This window comes from Mesoplodon mirus, assembly GCF_964341445.2.
Source record: "Mesoplodon mirus genome assembly, chromosome: 3".
Classification (NCBI taxonomy): Eukaryota; Metazoa; Chordata; class Mammalia; order Artiodactyla; family Ziphiidae; genus Mesoplodon; species Mesoplodon mirus.
In genome coordinates this window covers 20793972-20811020 of record NC_138978.1, presented here as the reverse complement: position 1 = coordinate 20811020, position 17049 = coordinate 20793972, and the positions used below count along the sequence as shown (strand labels likewise).

The following is a 17049-nucleotide window of genomic DNA, read 5'->3' as shown; positions in this document are numbered from 1 at the left end:
CAGCTCCAAAACTGTGAGACAAGTCAATGGGAAAATAGGATTTACTTTACAGAAATTCACTTTGGGGGCCAACTTTTCTGGAACTCCCCAGTGCAGCAACTTTGGCAAAACCACAGTCAATGTCTCAGAAGGTTTCTCCAAACCTGGGGAGTGTGCTGTTTGCCAGCTCTTTCTAAGTCCAGAAAGTGCAGAATAAGGAAATATCACAGTCTAGATGCCAAAGGGAATCTGAGGGGGAGAAATGTGCTCTGGTTTTTTGTGTTTGTTCAATCTTCCATCCATTTATCCAACCAACTATCTGCCATTATCCATCCATCCATCCATCCAATGATCCCTCCACCCATTCAACCATCCAACCATCCCTCCATCCATCCAATCCATGCAATCTCCATCAAACCATCCTTTTCTCTATCTATCTCTCTATCTAGCTATCACTATCCATTTATCCACCTATCAACCTGCCCATCATTCATCCAACCATGCAATCCATGCCCTCATTCTCTATCCATCCAGCCATCAATCACTCAAGCTACCATCCAACCGCTCAGCTATTTAGTTCTCCAACTGTACTCTATTCAGCCAGGATGATTGAGGATCTCTCAGTATGGTTGGGGGTAAACCAGACATGTTGACACAGTATCCAGTATGATCTAACCTAGGCAATATAAAACAGGTACATACAAAGTGCCACCAAGAACAAAGAAGTCACCAAGGACAGTCCAACACTACACATAGAAGCGGGAGGGGTCAGAGAGGTCAGGGCAGGCTTCAACTAGGAGACACTCAAACTTGGTCTTAATACACAGCAAGAATTAGCCAGAGGAAGAAGGTGAGAAGGGTACCCAGGCAAGGGGGCAACATAAAACAGCATGGTGGGGCTTCCCTGGTGGTGCAGTGGTTGAGAGTCCGCCTGCCGATGCAGGGGACACGGGTTCGTGCCCCGGTCCGGGAAGATCCCACATGCCACGGAGCGGCTGGGCCCGTGAGCCATGGCCGCTGAGCCTGTGCATCTAGAGCCCGCGCTCTGCAATGGAAGAGGTCACAACAGTGAGAGGCCCTAGTACCGCAAAAAAAAACAAAAACCCAAAAAACAAACAAACAAAAAATGGTGTATTCTAGAAGTCCCAAGGCCTGAGTCCTCATAACCACTTGATTAACTGTGAACACTGGGCCAGTCCCCAACTTTTCCAAGTCCATCTGCCTCTATAATTTCCCCTCGATCCCCAGAGAGAAAGGGCCATGTCCAACTACAGCTGGGAGCAAAGTTGCCACATGCTGCCCTGGCTTGTGCTCTGGTGGCTACAATAGAGGTAAACCTGATGGGGAGAAAAGTGGGCCCCCAAAGTTTTGTGGGACAGGCTTTGCTGTCAAGTAGACACAGGTGTAAATCACAACCTCACATTTTGCTGTAAGTTACTTAACCTTTGAGTCTTTCTTCCTTCTTCTGAAAATGAAGACACCGCTAACAGTTCCCTCCTAGGCCACATCGAGCACTGAATAAGGTAAAACAGGGGGATCCCTTGGTCGGCTGTAGGTATTCTATTCTTCCTAACTGCTGCCAATATTCAAGCCCTCCTGTGTGCCAGGCAAAGTGATCTTAGACATACATGGATCACTTCCCAGTCAACATTAGTTCTTTGTCCATGTCAGCAATTTATGTTCAAATGGTTCAGAAAAAAATATACACATACATACACATACACCCATACAAAGAGGGATGCAAATGTGGCAAAATGGTCACAAATGTTGAATCTAGGTGAAGGATATATGGGTGTTTATTTTACTTAAAATTTTTCTGTATGTTTGAAATACCAAAAAGAAGAAAAGAGGGACTTCTCTGGTGGCACAGTGGTTAAGAATCTGCCTGCCAATGCAGGGGACACGGGTTTGATCCCTGGTCGGGGAAGATCCCACATGCAGCGGAGGAACTGAGCCCATGCGCCACAACTACTGAGCCTGTGCTCTAGAGCCCATGAGCCACAACTACTGAAGCCCACCAGCCACAACTACTGAAGCCTGCGCGCCTACAGCCCGTGTCCACAATAAGAGAAGCCATTGCAATGAGAAGCCCGCGCACCGCAACAAAGAGTAGCCCCCACTCGCCACAACTAGAGAAAAGCCTGCGCGCAGCAATGAAGACCCAGCGCAGCCAAAAAAAAAAAAAAAAGAAGGAAAGAAAAGAAATCAGCTCTTTGTCAATCTATCTTGAAGTCAGGCTGCCTGAATTTATTTATTTATTATTATTATTTTTTAACTTATTTATTTTATTTATTTATTTTTGGTCTTCGTTGCTGCACACGGGCTTTCTCTAGTTGCGGCAAGCGGGGGCTACTCTTCGTTGCAGTGCACGGGCTTCTCATTGCAGTAGCTTCTCTTCTTGTGGAGCATGGGCTCTAGGCACGCCGGCTTCAGTAGTTGTGGCTGGTGGGCTCTAGAGAGCAGGCTCAGTAGTTGTGGTGCACGGGCTTAGTTGCTCCGTGGCATGTGGGATCTTCCTGGACCAGGGCTCGAACCCACGTCCCCTGCATTGGCAGGCGGATTCTTAACCACTGTGCCACCAGGGAAGCCCAGGCTGCCTGGATTTAGATTCCAGCTCCACCATTACTGGCTGGATGACGGTGGGCAAATTATTTACTTTCTCTAAGCCTTAATTTTTTCATCTATAGGATGCAGGCAATAATGACACTAAACCCAGTTCCTGGTCTCTAGCAAGCCCTCAATAAATGCTTGTTGCGACTGTTATTATTACCACTACTCTTATAAATCACTAAACCACTGAGAAACTGAGGCTAGGAGAGGTTGGGTAAACACCTGCTTTTCATACATTATCTCTTTTATCGGTGATATTATCCTCATTTTCCAGATGAAACTAAGACCAAGGAGGAAATGACCTACCCAAGGTGACACAGCTGGTGCGTGGAGAAGCCAGGATTTAAACAGTCTGACTGTCTCCAAAGTCCAGGATCTTGCCCCAGCCGTCTCCTGCCTCGCCTATGTCCCTGGACCCAGGCCAAGGGGCCCGGCCTCATCGGAACCCTTTCAACTCCAGAAGGCGCCAGTCAGAAGGGAGTCCTGAACTTTTCTGGCGTGGCTGGGCTTCCGGGCGGCTAGGGGACACCCAGCATCAGGGCCTCCTTGGCATCTCAGGAGCGCTTTCGACTGTTCTCCCGAGAGCCGCAGGAGCTGCCATCTGAGGCCGTGGGGAGTGACAGCTGACACTGATGGGGACAGGGGAGAGGACGTACCAGCCGGGGCCCCAACTCGAACAGACTCCCTGGGCCACAGCCTTTCGTGGGTTCCAGAAAGGCCCCACGGGTTCTGGCCGGGGCTGTTCCCAGGCTCTGCCTCCCCGTGAGAGGTGGAGAAGCCCCATTCAGGCGGACGCATCCCACTGTGCGCTAAGCCGCTTTCTCCCCACTTACACGTTTCAGATGCTTTTTGTCCTTCCGGCTTCCCATGGACTCAGGCCAAGTGACAAGTTGGTGCTGTGGACATATGTCGTCGCCATAATGGGAATGTTGACCCCACACTCTCTCCCTGCTGGGTCCAGGCAGCTTGTACCCCGCCCCAATGCTTGGCATGCCCTGTTCTCAGCCACACAGGGCCCTTCCCAGCTCCCCAAATACATCACACACTCACGGGCTTCCCATTCGGATCTTTGTTGATGTCCCATTGCCTGGAATGCCTGCCTTGCCACTTCTTCGCCTGGCTCTTCCTTATTAAGCATCTTAGAAGTCACCTCTTCTAGGAAGCTTTCCTAACCCCATTTTACCATGGAAGAAACTGAGGTGCAAAGAGGTAAGTTAAAAGGGCCAAGGTCAGGCTGTTTGTAAGTATCAGAGCCAGAGGTCCAACCTGGCATGGTTCTACTCCAAGACCACGAGCCTTCCATTCCACCAACTCTGTCCTCAAAGAAGAAATTGAAGGAAGACACGCTCTCTGCCTTCAAACATGGCAGATGCCTGCAAGAAGGGGCTTCTGCACCTGGACTGTTCTGGAAGGTGGGAAACAGAAACCATGGAGGGAAATTCCAGGAAAAAAGACTCCCCAGTCCAAGGTTATGAGGCATTTCCGACACCTTCACTGCCTACCAGCATTTCTGACACCTTCACTGACCTTAGGCAAGTCACTTCAGATCTCTGAACTGCAAATTCTCCATCTGTAAAATGGAGGTAACAACACCCTTACTACTTCTCTCCCCGCAACACCTCAACTAGAGCTTGTAAACTGCCAGCCAGGGAGCCAAATCCAGCCAGCAAACATGAATTGGTTTGGCCAGGACTATATTTTAGAATAAACTGAGCAAACATTTAAAAACCAGTTTTTCCATAAACATCAGAATTTTGCAAACCAGGGCTTCCCTGGTGGCGCAGTGGTTAAGAACCACCTGCCGATGCAGGGGACACGGGTTTGAGCCCTGGTCCGGGAAGATCCCACATGCCGCAGAGCAACTAAGCCCGTGTGCCAAAACAACTGAGCCTGTGCTCTAGAGCCCACGAGCCACAACTACTGAGCCCGTGAACCACAGCTACTGAAGCCTGCGCAACTAGAGCCTGGCTCCGCAACAAGAGAAGCCACTGCAATGAGAAGCCCATGCACCGCAACAAAGAGTAGCCCCTGCTCGCCGCAACTAGAGAAAAGCCCGCGCGCAGCAACGAAGACCCAACACAGCCAAAAATAAAATAAAATAAATTAATTAATTAAAAAATTTTTTTTACAAACCAGAAGATCTGGCAAAATTGAGCCCCAATCCCGGCACAGCAACACGGTCAAGAGTGGGTAGCACCTGCCTTCTTTAGACAAGATATGCGTTCTCCCAGGGGCACTGCTGTTTGTTGAACGCCCAGCTCACCTCACTCATTCACAACCCAGACAGCTTGTGAGTCTGGGGTCTCCAGCCAGGACTCTTGGGATTTATTTATTTATTTGTTTATTTATTTATTTTAATATAACTGTTTAATATGTTTAAGAAGGAAAAGACTGAATCTGTTCAGTAGAGACAAGAAAGATATAAAAAAGACACAAATGGAAATTCTAGAGAGAAGGAACACACTGGATGCTATAAGAGCAGGTTAGACACTGCAGAAGAAAGAAGGCATAAGTACAAAGGTTACCACCAGAACAAAATCAAAAACCTTCCTAAATACCAAACGTATTTAAATAAACCAGAGTAAAGAATTCACATCTTGTAGAAAAAGAAGCACAGCAAATAAAATACACAATATTATAAAATATCACAACAGAGTTGAGACTAAACATAACAGTTACATCAATAAACACGAGCAGGGGCTTCCCTGGTGGTGCAGTGGTTAAGAATCCGCCTGCCACTGCAGGGGACATGGGTTTGAGCCCTGGTCCAAGAAGATCCCACATGCTGCAGAGCAACTAAGCTTGTGCACCACAACTACTGAGCCTGTGCCCTAGAGCCCATGAGCCACAGCTACTGAGCCCGCGTGCCTAGAGCCCGTGCTCCACAACAAGAGAAGCCACTGCAATGAGAAGCCCGTGCACCGCAACGACAAGTAGCCCCTGCTTGCTGCAACTAGAGAAAAGCTCATGCACAGCAACGAAGACCCAATGCAGCCAAAATTAAAATAAATAAATTTATATAAAAATAACAAAAAACAAAAAACATGAGCAGTCTTAACTCACTTACTAAAAGAGTAAGACTTAGACTTTGGGTAACAAAACTAGACCCCAAATAATAATTCAGTTCCCCTTGTGCAAACAAGAAACATACCCAAACATATTTTTAGTGTTTCTAAAAATAAAAGATAGGCTAAGGTGTATTAGAAGGACTCATGATTTATTATGTGTTTATATTATCTGTGTAGGGACTTCCTTGGCTGTCCAGTGGGTAAGACTCCATGCTCCCAATGCAGGGGACCCAGGTTCGATCCCTGGTCAGGGAACTAGATCCCGCATGCATGCCGCAACTAAGAGTCCGCATGCCGCACCTAAAGATCCCGCGTGCCGCAACTAAAGATCCCGCATGCTGCAACTAAGATGTGGCGCAGCCAAAATAAATAAAATAAATATTTAAAAAAATAAAATAAAATAAAATGCCCCTTCCCCACATATAATTAAAAAGAAAAGTGAACAAAATATATTATCTGTGTAGGCTTGATTCCTGTTCAGTCAGCAAACAGAAGCCCTGTTTCCTGCTTAATGGTTTGACAATAAAAGTTGTCTATGTGTTGCCCCTGGTCTTCAACACATCTTTGAAGGCACTGCTCAGAGCTGGGTCCCCACCCACTTCACCATGTGCACACATCTCCACGTGCTCTCAGCCAACCTGTAGTCCAGACTCAGGTTTAACAGCAACTGGTCAACCAATGCCTTTAGACATTCAGGTTTCCTCCAGTGCTTCCCTGCTCCTATAGTGGCCCCTGGCCAAGGCAGGAGTGACAAACCACAGTCACATCATTACAGGTTCTTTTACGGTTGAATGAAGAACACAGCTGCTCCCTGGCACAGCCTTCTGAGGTGGTTAAATCATGATCCCCTATTTACCAAGGAGAAAACTGAGGCCCAGAGGGGCGATGTGACCTGCTCCAAGCCACAAGGGCACCTTGGTCCCATCCCCCAAATTCAATCCCACCAGCCCAGGGCCTCCTCCTCATGCCTGGTCTTGAATAGCTATGACTTGGGTTATTATTTGTAATTAATTTGTAGGTTCCTTTGCTGCACAAACATCTCTTTAGCGCCTATCATGCACCAGGCCTTGGGCGGAGCAGGGGACGAGGTGAAGTGGAGAGTCCCTGCCCTCTCGGTCCCGGTGGTAGACTGTCTCCCATGTGGCCACCAACTATACCTGCCGTCGCTAAACACAAAGCCGCCTCCCGTGAAGGGGGCCTACAGCTAAGTCTGGACCACAGGTTGGCCCAGAGCACAAGGAGATGTGTGCACATGGTGGAGTGGGCGGGGGCCGGGGGGCACTGAACATCACCTCCAAAGACGCTCTGAAGACTATGGGCAACGCACAGGCAAATGCTGTGTGTTAAACCGTTAGCAGGAAATGGCGCTTCCCTTTAACGATGGAACAGAAAATCAAGCCCAGTGTATTTCCCCTCTCCCTGAACTGGATGAGGAAGCCTGGGATGAATCTGAGATGGCTTTGTGACCTGCTTTGGCCGCAGGGGTGATGTTTTGTGACATTATAGCCCAGGCCTCAAGAAGTCTTACGGTTTCTGCTTTACCCTCTTAGGAGCCATCCGCCAGGGAAAGCTCAGTGTAGACTACTGAGCAGTGAGAGATCTTGAGGAGGGAGAGAGGGGGCCCGGTCTTCCAGCCTTCCCTACCAGGGCCTCAGAGTTGTGGGTGAGGCCGTGGCAGACCTTCCGGCACAGCCTCGCTGAGGGCAAGCTCAGGAGTGCTCCCAGCTGACACCACATGGAGCAGAATAAATGCCCAGCCTCACCCAGCCAATCCACGGAACCAGGAGAAATACTAAATCACTGTTGTTTTGAGACAGCACGTTTTGCGGTGGCTTATTAGGCAGCAATGGATAACTGATACACTTCCCAGGGGCAGAGCCCTGTCCTTTTTCCAGCTCTCTCCTCCCTTGCTTGGAGCCTGGTACTGGGCATTGAATCCCAGAGCTGGAAGGCGCCTCCAAAACCACTGAGTCCCACTTCCTCATTTTAGAGAGGAGGTAGCTGAAGCCCGGGGAGGAGAAGCAATTTACCCCAGATCACAAGAGAGACAGGGTCAGGGCTAGGAGGCAAACTTGAACCCTACAGGAGCCAGGCAAGTAACACAAATGTGTGACGCAAGGTGGTGGTGAGCTACCCCCCATGTTCACGTGTTCGATCTGAAGAGGCAGCCACTATTCGGCTCCAGCCAACTGTGGCCATGTGGGAATGTGGGCCTAGGGAAGCCAGATTGTCTGACTTTTCACAAAGCCAGAAACAGGATTTCTCTGTAAACTCTCTTGATTTTTAAATGTTGGCTAAGAATTCAAATTGGATTGACGATCTCTGGGCCTTGAGACTGGCCTTGGGCTTCAAGTTTGCTCTGGCCACTGACCTTGTGCAAGTCGTGTTATTCCCCCAGGCCTTAGTTTCCTCATCTCTAAAATGGGCCCCATGGCTCCTGCCCACTTACTGGGTTGCTGTGAAAACCCGATGAGCTAACGGGTTTAGACATACAAGCTACGAATGGCCCTGTGACCGTTCCACAGCCTCAGTTCTCTGTGGAGGCACCCCTTACAATGTAATGAGTTAACACCCGATTTGTCTAAGTTAGAACAACATTATTCTGACCATTATGACAGAGATTGCATTTTTATGGCAGGTTTGTGAGTTCCAGAACCCTCCCGCTTGCATTATCTCAGGATGTTGATGGAGTCAGAGCTGGATAGCTGCCTTGGAGACCCTCGCCAGAGCCAAGCATTTCCTCTGAGCCAGGAGATACATTCCAGAGGCCACTTGAAGGGCGGTGAAGAGCATGAGCGTCAAAGTCCTCCAGACCTGGGTTCAAATCCCTGCTTCCCACTCCCTAGTTATGTGTCCTTGGGTTAGTCACTTTCTGAGCTTCAGTTTCCACATCTGTAAAATGGGCGTAATAATAAAAGCACTGGGTAGGCTGTTGGGGCAACTTCATGAGATGACATATACAATGCCCTTAGCAGAGCTAAGAGCTGTTATCATTATCATGTATGGAAGTTGGTGCCTGGCAGGCACAGATAGGGCCAAGGAGGGCACAGCTATAGAAGACCTTGTCCCTTTCCTAGGATTAGGGAGGCTGAATTGGGGTGGGGATGGACCCTTGAGGAAAACCTGGATGGGAACCAGAGAGGCAGGCTAGAGGGGCCTTTCAACTACTCAGCAAAAGTTAGATAGACTCAGAACTTAACTCTGAACCTTTGGCTTTTTCCTGGGGTTAAGTGAAGAGGGGGAGAGCTGGAGAGAGAGTCCGCTAGTAAAACAGCACCCACGTCCCCCTACTCTGAATCCGGTTTCCCACTGGTTTCGAAAAGTAACAGCCACAGTTAATAGTTACTGCGTGCTCATCACACATGAGGGACGCATTCAGTCTGTCAGCTTCATCTTTCATGGATTAACCCATTCGTTCCTCACCACGACCTCAAGAACTATTATTATCCCCATTTTAGAAGTGACGGAACCAGGGCTCAGAGAGGTTAAGTAACTGACCAGAGGACACAAAGTAAAGGACAGTCTGACTCCAGACATCCTTGTAACCCCCAGGCTATGCTGTTTATGGAACAAGGGAGAGAGTGGTCAGGGCTTGCCTAAAGGGCTCTGGGATTTCAGAGAAAGGAGCAAGTACTCCGGCAAGGAGCAAGGGTGCTGGCATTTCATAGTAATGACAACTGATGAATACGGGCACAGCCGCGGGTCAGGCTGCTCTGCTGGCCACTGTATACAGGACCTCATTTAACCCTCACCACGAGCCTCTGACAGGCAGTATCTCCCGTTGACAGATCAGGAAACTGAGGCTCAAAGAGTACATCACTTGCTTGAGGCCACAGAGCAGACAAGGTCTCTTCCCTGAGGATACCCCTACCCCCAGGGGACTGCAGCGGGGCTGCAGATGGCTCCAGGAAGCTCACGGCCCAGGCTGAGGTGGTCTAGGCAAGCCCCCCAGGTGACACAGGAGCACTGGGGAGACGGGTGTCCCCTCTCCACCCTCCGGAAGGCACCTGCTTTAAAAGGCCCTAAAACCCTAAAATGCTTCCAAGGCAGCCTTATCAGACAGCTCATCCCAATCAGGAAGCTTCCAGGTGCTGTCACGATCAACGGCCCACTCCACCCCTGAGGGGTGTGCAAACATTCTTCCCTGCCCTGCCCTCCCCCAGCCAAGCCTCCCTCCGTTCACCAGCAGGCAGGCAGCCTGGGCTGGTGGGCACTAACTGACTGATTTCACTTCATTTCAGTCTTTTCCAGTTTCCTGCTGAGGCTTCTCTTCCTCTTTCCCAGGAGTCCTGTGTTTTATCTTAGGGCACTGGGTGGGTGGGTGGGGAGGCAAATCTGCCTGCCCAATGGAAAGACCTGGGGAGTGAGTTAAAAATACAGATCCCTGGCCTCGATCTGGATCTACCTAATCTCCAGCTAAGTCAGGTGAGCAGGCCAGGCCACGAGATGGGACGGGGCCTCGGTCAGAGGTGCAGGCCAGGTCCACCTCTGCCAGGAGGCCATCCTGGCCTCACCCCTCCACCCTCTGAGGGAGCACAGCCCCCCTGCCTTGTCCAGCCCAGGCCTGTCACCAGCCAACTCCATCTGCTCATTCCTTTAGGGGTCTCTCTGCCTGCAGGGGTTTGACCTCCAGCTCACAGGTGAGCTCTGGGCAGGCAGAGATGACAAGCTGGTACCCTGGGCCTTGCTGAGTACCCAGCATAGCTGCCCAGAGAACCTGCCCCCATCCTGGCTTTGGGGCTGACGCAAAACCTTGATGAAGTGGCAGGGGCCAAAGGCACCAGGAAGGACAACCTCCTGGGAGGGACTGGGGCCACAGCAGGGCAGGGGGGCTGGCAGCAGGGCCACGGGGCCAACCTAGGACTCAAGCCCCCCACTGTGAGCCTGGGTATAGGCTTGTGTTTTCACAACTGTTTTGAGAATCTTCTGAAAGCTAAGGCCCCTCTTCCTTGGAAAATCCACATTAACATCCAACATTCTATTATAATTTCAGGGTGATCCCAGAGCCCCACAACTAAGAAGGCCTGTGGACTCCAGTTGAGAGCCCCCCCCACCCCCAGTTCCCTGCCATTGTAAGAACCAAGTATTTGCCCCCAACAGGGCCCTGAAGAAGGAGGCAGAGATGGGGCTCCGGGCCTGCCCACACTTGCGGGGTCACCATCCCAAGGCTGAGGGGCAGTTAGGAGACTGTGCGATGGGCTGGGGGAGACACAGAGGGCTGATTCGTTGCCTGAACAATCTAAATGCCAAAAAGGGGGGCGCGCAAATTAGGACACAGCCATCACTGACCACACCCACAGGCACTCCAAGGAAAAGGGTCCTGGTGGGGCTGAGAACAGCCTCTACTGTACATAGCCACGTGCCTGACATTTTATGTGGGTGTCCACAAGAACCCCTGAGGACACGGTGTCCAGCTCCCTGCCCAGGGCACACAGTGTGCAGTGCTGGGATTTGAACCCAGGTCTGACTGCCCAGAAGGCTGTGCGTTTTCTCTACTCCACAGTCAGTGAAGTTGGCCAGCCTTGTTTCCCACCAAAGCTGGAATCCCTTCTCCCACCCAGCACCTGACATGAAGGAGGTGCCTGGTGACTCTTTTAAAATATATAGATGGATGGAGGAATGAAGAAGTCAACTTGCTTTTGAATTCGGGCTTTAAATCTAAGCCCTGATTTCCTGGCTAAGACGAATACATGAAAGCAGCCTCCTTTAAAAATGAGAAGCAGGAGAAATAAACATAAAAGAAAAACCAATTCTAAATTAATCCACTGAAGGTCGCTGGGTCTTAGATAGGTAATGCCCAAGCAGAGGGCTGGGCTGGGAGTGGGAGAGACAAGAGGTGTATGGCAGGGGGAGAGGCAGGCAGGCTCCCTCAACCCCTGTAAGAAGGGGGACTTACCTAGCACATAGCTGCTGCTGGTCCATTTGAATCCTTAGCTCTGGCTGAACTGATCTCTTCATTATCCCCATTTTCCTGCATTCTGGACCCCTGCTCACATCATCCCTATGCTTCTCCCTCCTGGAAGATTTCCTTCATCTCCCCAGCCAGATGACTCTCTGTTCCATCTCTGTATCATTCTCCGGATACTTACTGTATAACACAGTATAATATATTCACTCATTTGTTCACTCAACCTTCATTCATTCATTCAACATTCCTTAGCTGATTACGTCTTTCCGTTACTGGGCGCTATGTGACTGGGCTCAGTTCAAGGCACTGGGCTGCCGTAGCAAACATGGCAGACAAAAACCTCTTCCCTCCTGGAGTTTACAGTCTAGTGGGCAAGATGGACACTAAACAAGGAAACCAAGAAATCTCTGATACCATTTCAGATGGCAGTGGGTATTTTGAAGTAAAAGAAAGCAGGAGAGATTGAAAGTGTCTGAACTGAGCCTGTTTTAGATGAGGTAATTAGGGAAGGCCTCTGGGAGGTGGCATTTGAATGGAGCTCTTTTTACCACAACTGTGGACACAAAAATGAGCCAGATGAGCTCCCTCAGGGAGCTCAGAGTCTAGCAAGGAAGAGACAAGCTGGCCTTTTCTTGACTGTGTAGGACAGGGTCTGGCTCACCTGAATATCCCACACACTGAAGCCAGTGATCTTTCCAAACACAAATCTGGCCAGGTCCCTCAATGTCTCAAGAACGTTCAATGGCTCCCCACTGCCCTCAGCATCAAGTCCAAACTCCTCAGCCTTCCATCCGAGCCCTGCTCTCCATTCTCAGCCTCATCCCCCTTTGCTGCCCTCAACACCCATCTCCCTCAGATACACCCAAGTAAGTACCCAATCATCATGCCTCTGTGTCTCTACACACGCTATTTCCAGGCAAAGAATTTGCCTCCTCTTAGTCCCAGAGTTATAACCTCCTTAACTTTTGGGAACACTGTTCATTAATGTGACAGGTGGCAGACAAAGTTCTGTTGCAGAGAGAATGGGAAGTAAGAAAATGAGGCAAAGAATAAAGCCATAAATGACAAAGTAACCGGCTTCCATCAACGGTCTCTGCTTTCCCAGGTGGTTTACAACTTCCTCCTGGCAGCACTTGGGATACACGTACCACATTATATCTTGCCAACTGTTTCCCCATCAGTTTGTCCCCTATCTCCCTGCCCGCGCCAGGAGCCAGCACCACACCAGCTAGAGAACAAGCTCCATAAATATTTGGAAACCAAAAGAACAAATGTACAGAGGAGATCGGTTTTCTCTAGACTTCAACTTTTGGATTCCATCTAGTGGCTGGTCTTCTGTTGGACATGTCCCTAGCGCACTTCCATCCTCTCCAAGTGCCCATGCCAGATGCTCCAGACTTGTGTTTCCTTTGGAGGGTCTCATGGTTTGGGGGAGATACTGAGATACTAAAGTCACCATCCTGACACAGGGACCCTCCCTCACTAAAAAAAAACCACACACCCTCTCTCCTCTCTCAGAGGCTGGGGATTTCCTAGACCTTAACACTCAGGACAGCCTTGTTACTACAGGGCACGAGGAGGGGGAAGGGCCAGGAGTGGTGGCCACACGTCTCTGGGTACTGGGAGCCCCAGGAGCTGCCCTCTCATCACTCCAAGCTTCAGATCTGTTTTTACAGACTGTGCTGCTCCCGGGAGGATCCTGTCTCTTCTGGTTGTGTCAGGAACAGCACTGCCTATCCCCATCTTCCATCCCCATCTTCCATCCCCCAGAGGCTACACAGTTCTTCAAGGTGACTTTTTGCCATCCATTATCTGGTCTGAATCTCACAAATACGCCTAATCATTGGCATGATTACCCTCACTTGCCAGATGAGAAAACTGAAGCTCAGGGAAGGGAGGTAGGGTGCATATGATGGAATCCTAGGAGATTAGGTTGAACATTTTAGACCCAGAGAAGCTGAGCCCCCTTACAGGGAAGGGACCCGGCCCAGGGTCCCATAGTAAATGAGAAGTGGGGCCTCTGACCTCCACCTCGCACCACCTTCCCCTCCATTAGGCCAGCTCCTTCTTAACCCCTAATGGATTAGACTCCTTAGTGTCCAGGGGGCAAAGGAAGAGCCTGAAGCAAGGTCTGGGGTGCCGACCACAGCCCTCCTCCCAGCCTGCCCCCAAGTGGCAGCCCAAGCAGCCATGCCCTCCTGTGACGTCAGCAGCCGATCAGCCCTGTGTCCAGGGTCCAGGGCCCTGGGTCGAGTCCGGCCAGAGCCCACCAGATTCCGACCACCGCCTCCCAGGGCCATGGCCGGACAGACATGGCCCTTCCATCTACCCCACGGTAATTAAAAACACACCCAAGCCTTTTCCAGCACGAGAGGGGCCAATTTTCTTCCCCTCCAGCACCGCTGACTACAATCCGAATAGCAATATTTATGCCAAGCTCCCCATAATACTGTAAACATCCCAATGTATAGCGGGCCAACGCATGAGTCATTTCCCCAAAGCCAGAGCTAATAAGTGGTACCTCAGCCATATTCCAGGGAGCTCCCACCAGCACCGGGCCTCAGGGCTGCGCTCCACACCCAGGGCCCGTGGCACCCTTGGTGCCCCAGTGGCCCCACTCCGGGAAACCTCAGGCAGCCACCAAATCCTCCAGGAGCCGGAGGACAGCTGTCTCTGTGCCAGAAACTATGGCTGCCATCCAGGGACACCCCTCCACCCCCTGAACTGCGGTCACTAAAGCACTCATTACTGAGAAACTAAAGTTATAGCACGGTATCCCCCATTGCGCCTTTCCCAGAGGCTGCAGCCTCCATGCCTGGTCCGATCAGGTTTTTTTTGTTTTTGTATCTTTGGGGTTTTTGAGCTGCAAGAAGGAAAGGGGCTTCACATCATCCCCAAATGGCCCGAGATGAAGATACCCCTCAGTCCTATGGTGGCAGAATCCTGGAAGAGGCCACCCTGTTTAGGGACAAGAAGACCCAGCAAAATGAACAGAGCACAAGCTTCAGAGACTTGAGATCCCCATTCTATTTTTATCACCCAGCGACCACAGGGTGAGACACTGACTTTTCTGAGCCTTAGTTTCCCTTTCTACTAGAAGGAAGTAAGATTCATACCCACCTGACTTTCGTGGAAGACTTATTTTGGGGAATCCAACAAAACTGTGGGTGGGAAAGCACTTTGTAAAGCTTAAAGTACCTTGTCAACTGTGCAGCACGTTGTAAACCACAGTACTTTGCATATAGTGCAAAGTACTTCATAAACTGTAAAGCGGTTTGAAAACTGTAAAGAGCTGTACACATGAGAACCATTATCCATATTCCTTTCTTGCCCTACAGGCTCGTCCATTTCTGGTGGACACACCCAGACCCCACTAACTTTCCCTCCAGAGCAAGCTGGCTCAGGAGACTTGGCAGACACCCTGACCCCTTGAGGGTCGGGTGGGACCAACACACGAGGCTATGGGGAGACGGCCCAGAGACCCTGGCCAAGGCCAACACATGGCAAAAGCATCTGGTCCGGCCCTGGCGGCAGCTGGAGAGTTCCCGGGGCTCCGGCGGCCACTCTGAGCTCTGCCGCCAGCGGGGCGGTGGCCGGCAGGGGTGCCCGGAGACCCCGCGCAGCCAAGAGATGCCCACGGACCCATCCCCCCCGTAGTCCTCCAGGGGAGGGGACCCCATTGTAAGCCGCGGGCGATGGGCAGGCACCAGAGCGGGGTGCTGGCGCGCTCACTTCCACTCTGCCAGTCCCCGCTCTTCGAGGCTCCGACCCCATCCCGGGGGCGCGGACCGGGAGCCCCCACCCCAGCCAGTCGCGGTGCCTTCCTCCCTCCGCTCCCTGCCAAACTTTCCAGCCCCAACTGCGCGCCGGGCCCCGCGGCCAGCGCCCCTCCACCCCGTGCCGAGCAAGGCCAGGCCCGCGCGCAGGGGGTGGCCGGGCCGGGGGCGGCGAGCGCGCGTGGGCAGTCCCCGGCCCTGGGCGGCGCTCGCCGGGCTGGCTACAAAGCCTCCGCAAGATGGTCCCTTCGCCTCCTCCTGGCACAGTCAATCAGCGCCCGCCGTTCCCGGGCGCCCGTGGGGCCCGCGCCTCCCGGCGCGGCCGGACACACCTCCCCGCGGCCACCTGCGCCCGGCGCGAGCCCCGGGGCAAACTTTGCGGGCCGCCGGGCGGAGGTGGGCGCCGGCGGCCGCTCATGCCCGGCCGCTCCCCGCCCCCATCACCCGCCCGCCCGCTCACCTTCCACGGCGGCGAGCAGCGGCAACAGCAGCAGCGCGGCCCCCAGCCTCCGCAGGGCCATGGCTGCGCTTCCCGGGGCCTCGGGCCGCGGCGCCGCGGGGCCCGGGCGGCCCGGGCGGGAGCGCGCGCCCCGGGCTCGGGGGGCCGGGGGGAGCGGCGAGGCGCGGCGCACAGAGAGCCGCCGCCACCGCGCAGCCAGCAGAATGAGCCATCCAGCCCGGGCAGAACGGGGACCCGGGCTCCGCCAGCGCTGGGCGCGGCCCACCTGAGCCGCGGGCGCGGGGGGAGCCCGGCCGGGCCGCCGCTCCCCGCGCGCGCCCGGGACCCCAGCTGGCCGCGCGCGCTCCTGGAGCCCCAGCTCCCCGCGTCCTCGGGGCCACCCGGGGGCCTTGCGGGCGCTGGAGCACGGAGCTGTCGCGCGCTCCGGCGACTGAGACGCCGGGCTCCCCCCGCGCAGCAGTGGTCTCTCCCGGCGCTGTGGCTCCTCCAGATAAAGCAGCGATTTCAGCCCAAATGTTTCTGAATTTTTATTGAATGCTGCAAAGCCGGAGAGCGTCTGGCGCGGCTGACAGGGGCAGGGAAAGGGGACCCTGGGGGAGGGCGGGGGAAGGGGCTGCCCAAAGCGGGGCGGGCTCTACCTGTCAGGGCCGGGAGTGCCACCCCCCTCGCCTCAGCCCTGCCACCCGGGTCCCTGCAGCTCCGAAAGGGACCGAACTGCAATGAATGAAAAAAAGAAGGGGGGGTGGTGTGGAGATGGGAACAAAACAGGCGTCTTTCCCAGGCGCTGGGGCTGGGCTGGGGCCTCCGCCTGGGAGAGTGGGCCTTGGCGCTAACACTGGGGCCTGGGGTGGGGGGGTCACTCTGGCAGGGGCGGGCCGGGCCCTGGCAGGCAGACCCCAGGCCTACCCTCCCTGCCTTGTTCTGAGCGAGCCCACCAGCCCCTCCCTGTAGCCCCTTCTGTCTGTACACTGGATTTCTCCCTCTCTGTTCATCTTGTTCCCAATGCAGTTTGGGGGTGGTGCAGATGGGGGGAGGTGTCTCGGGAAGCCACCCCCGCCCCCATGGAATGGACCTGTCTGTGCAGCCATGGTTTTGTGCTGTGGCTGTCCCTTCAGGGAGGACACAACCCCTTGTTCCATCCCTGCTCTGACAGTCTTCATCACCATCATCATTAAGGGCTTTGCTGAGGCTGATGGTGGCCGAGCTGCAGGGGGGCTACAGGAATCACCCAGTCGGGGCCTCTTGCCT

The 17049-nt window shown here is 52.9% G+C and overlaps 1 protein-coding gene across 3 annotated transcripts in view; it reads right to left on the bottom strand.

Annotated features, from left to right (window-relative positions):
* Positions 1-15885, bottom strand: part of EPHB2 (EPH receptor B2) — a gene marked incomplete at its 3' end in the record, with an annotated part of 186207 nt that extends 170322 nt beyond the window's left edge. For all 3 annotated transcript variants that reach the window (XM_082614001.1, XM_082614002.1, XM_082614003.1), the window contains exon 1: positions 15802-15885. In XM_082614001.1, coding sequence (XP_082470127.1) covers positions 15802-15862 — 61 coding nt within the window. In that variant the 5' untranslated portion in view covers positions 15863-15885. The remainder of the gene's footprint in view (positions 1-15801) is intronic.
* Between the last annotated feature and the right edge of the window lie 1164 nt (positions 15886-17049).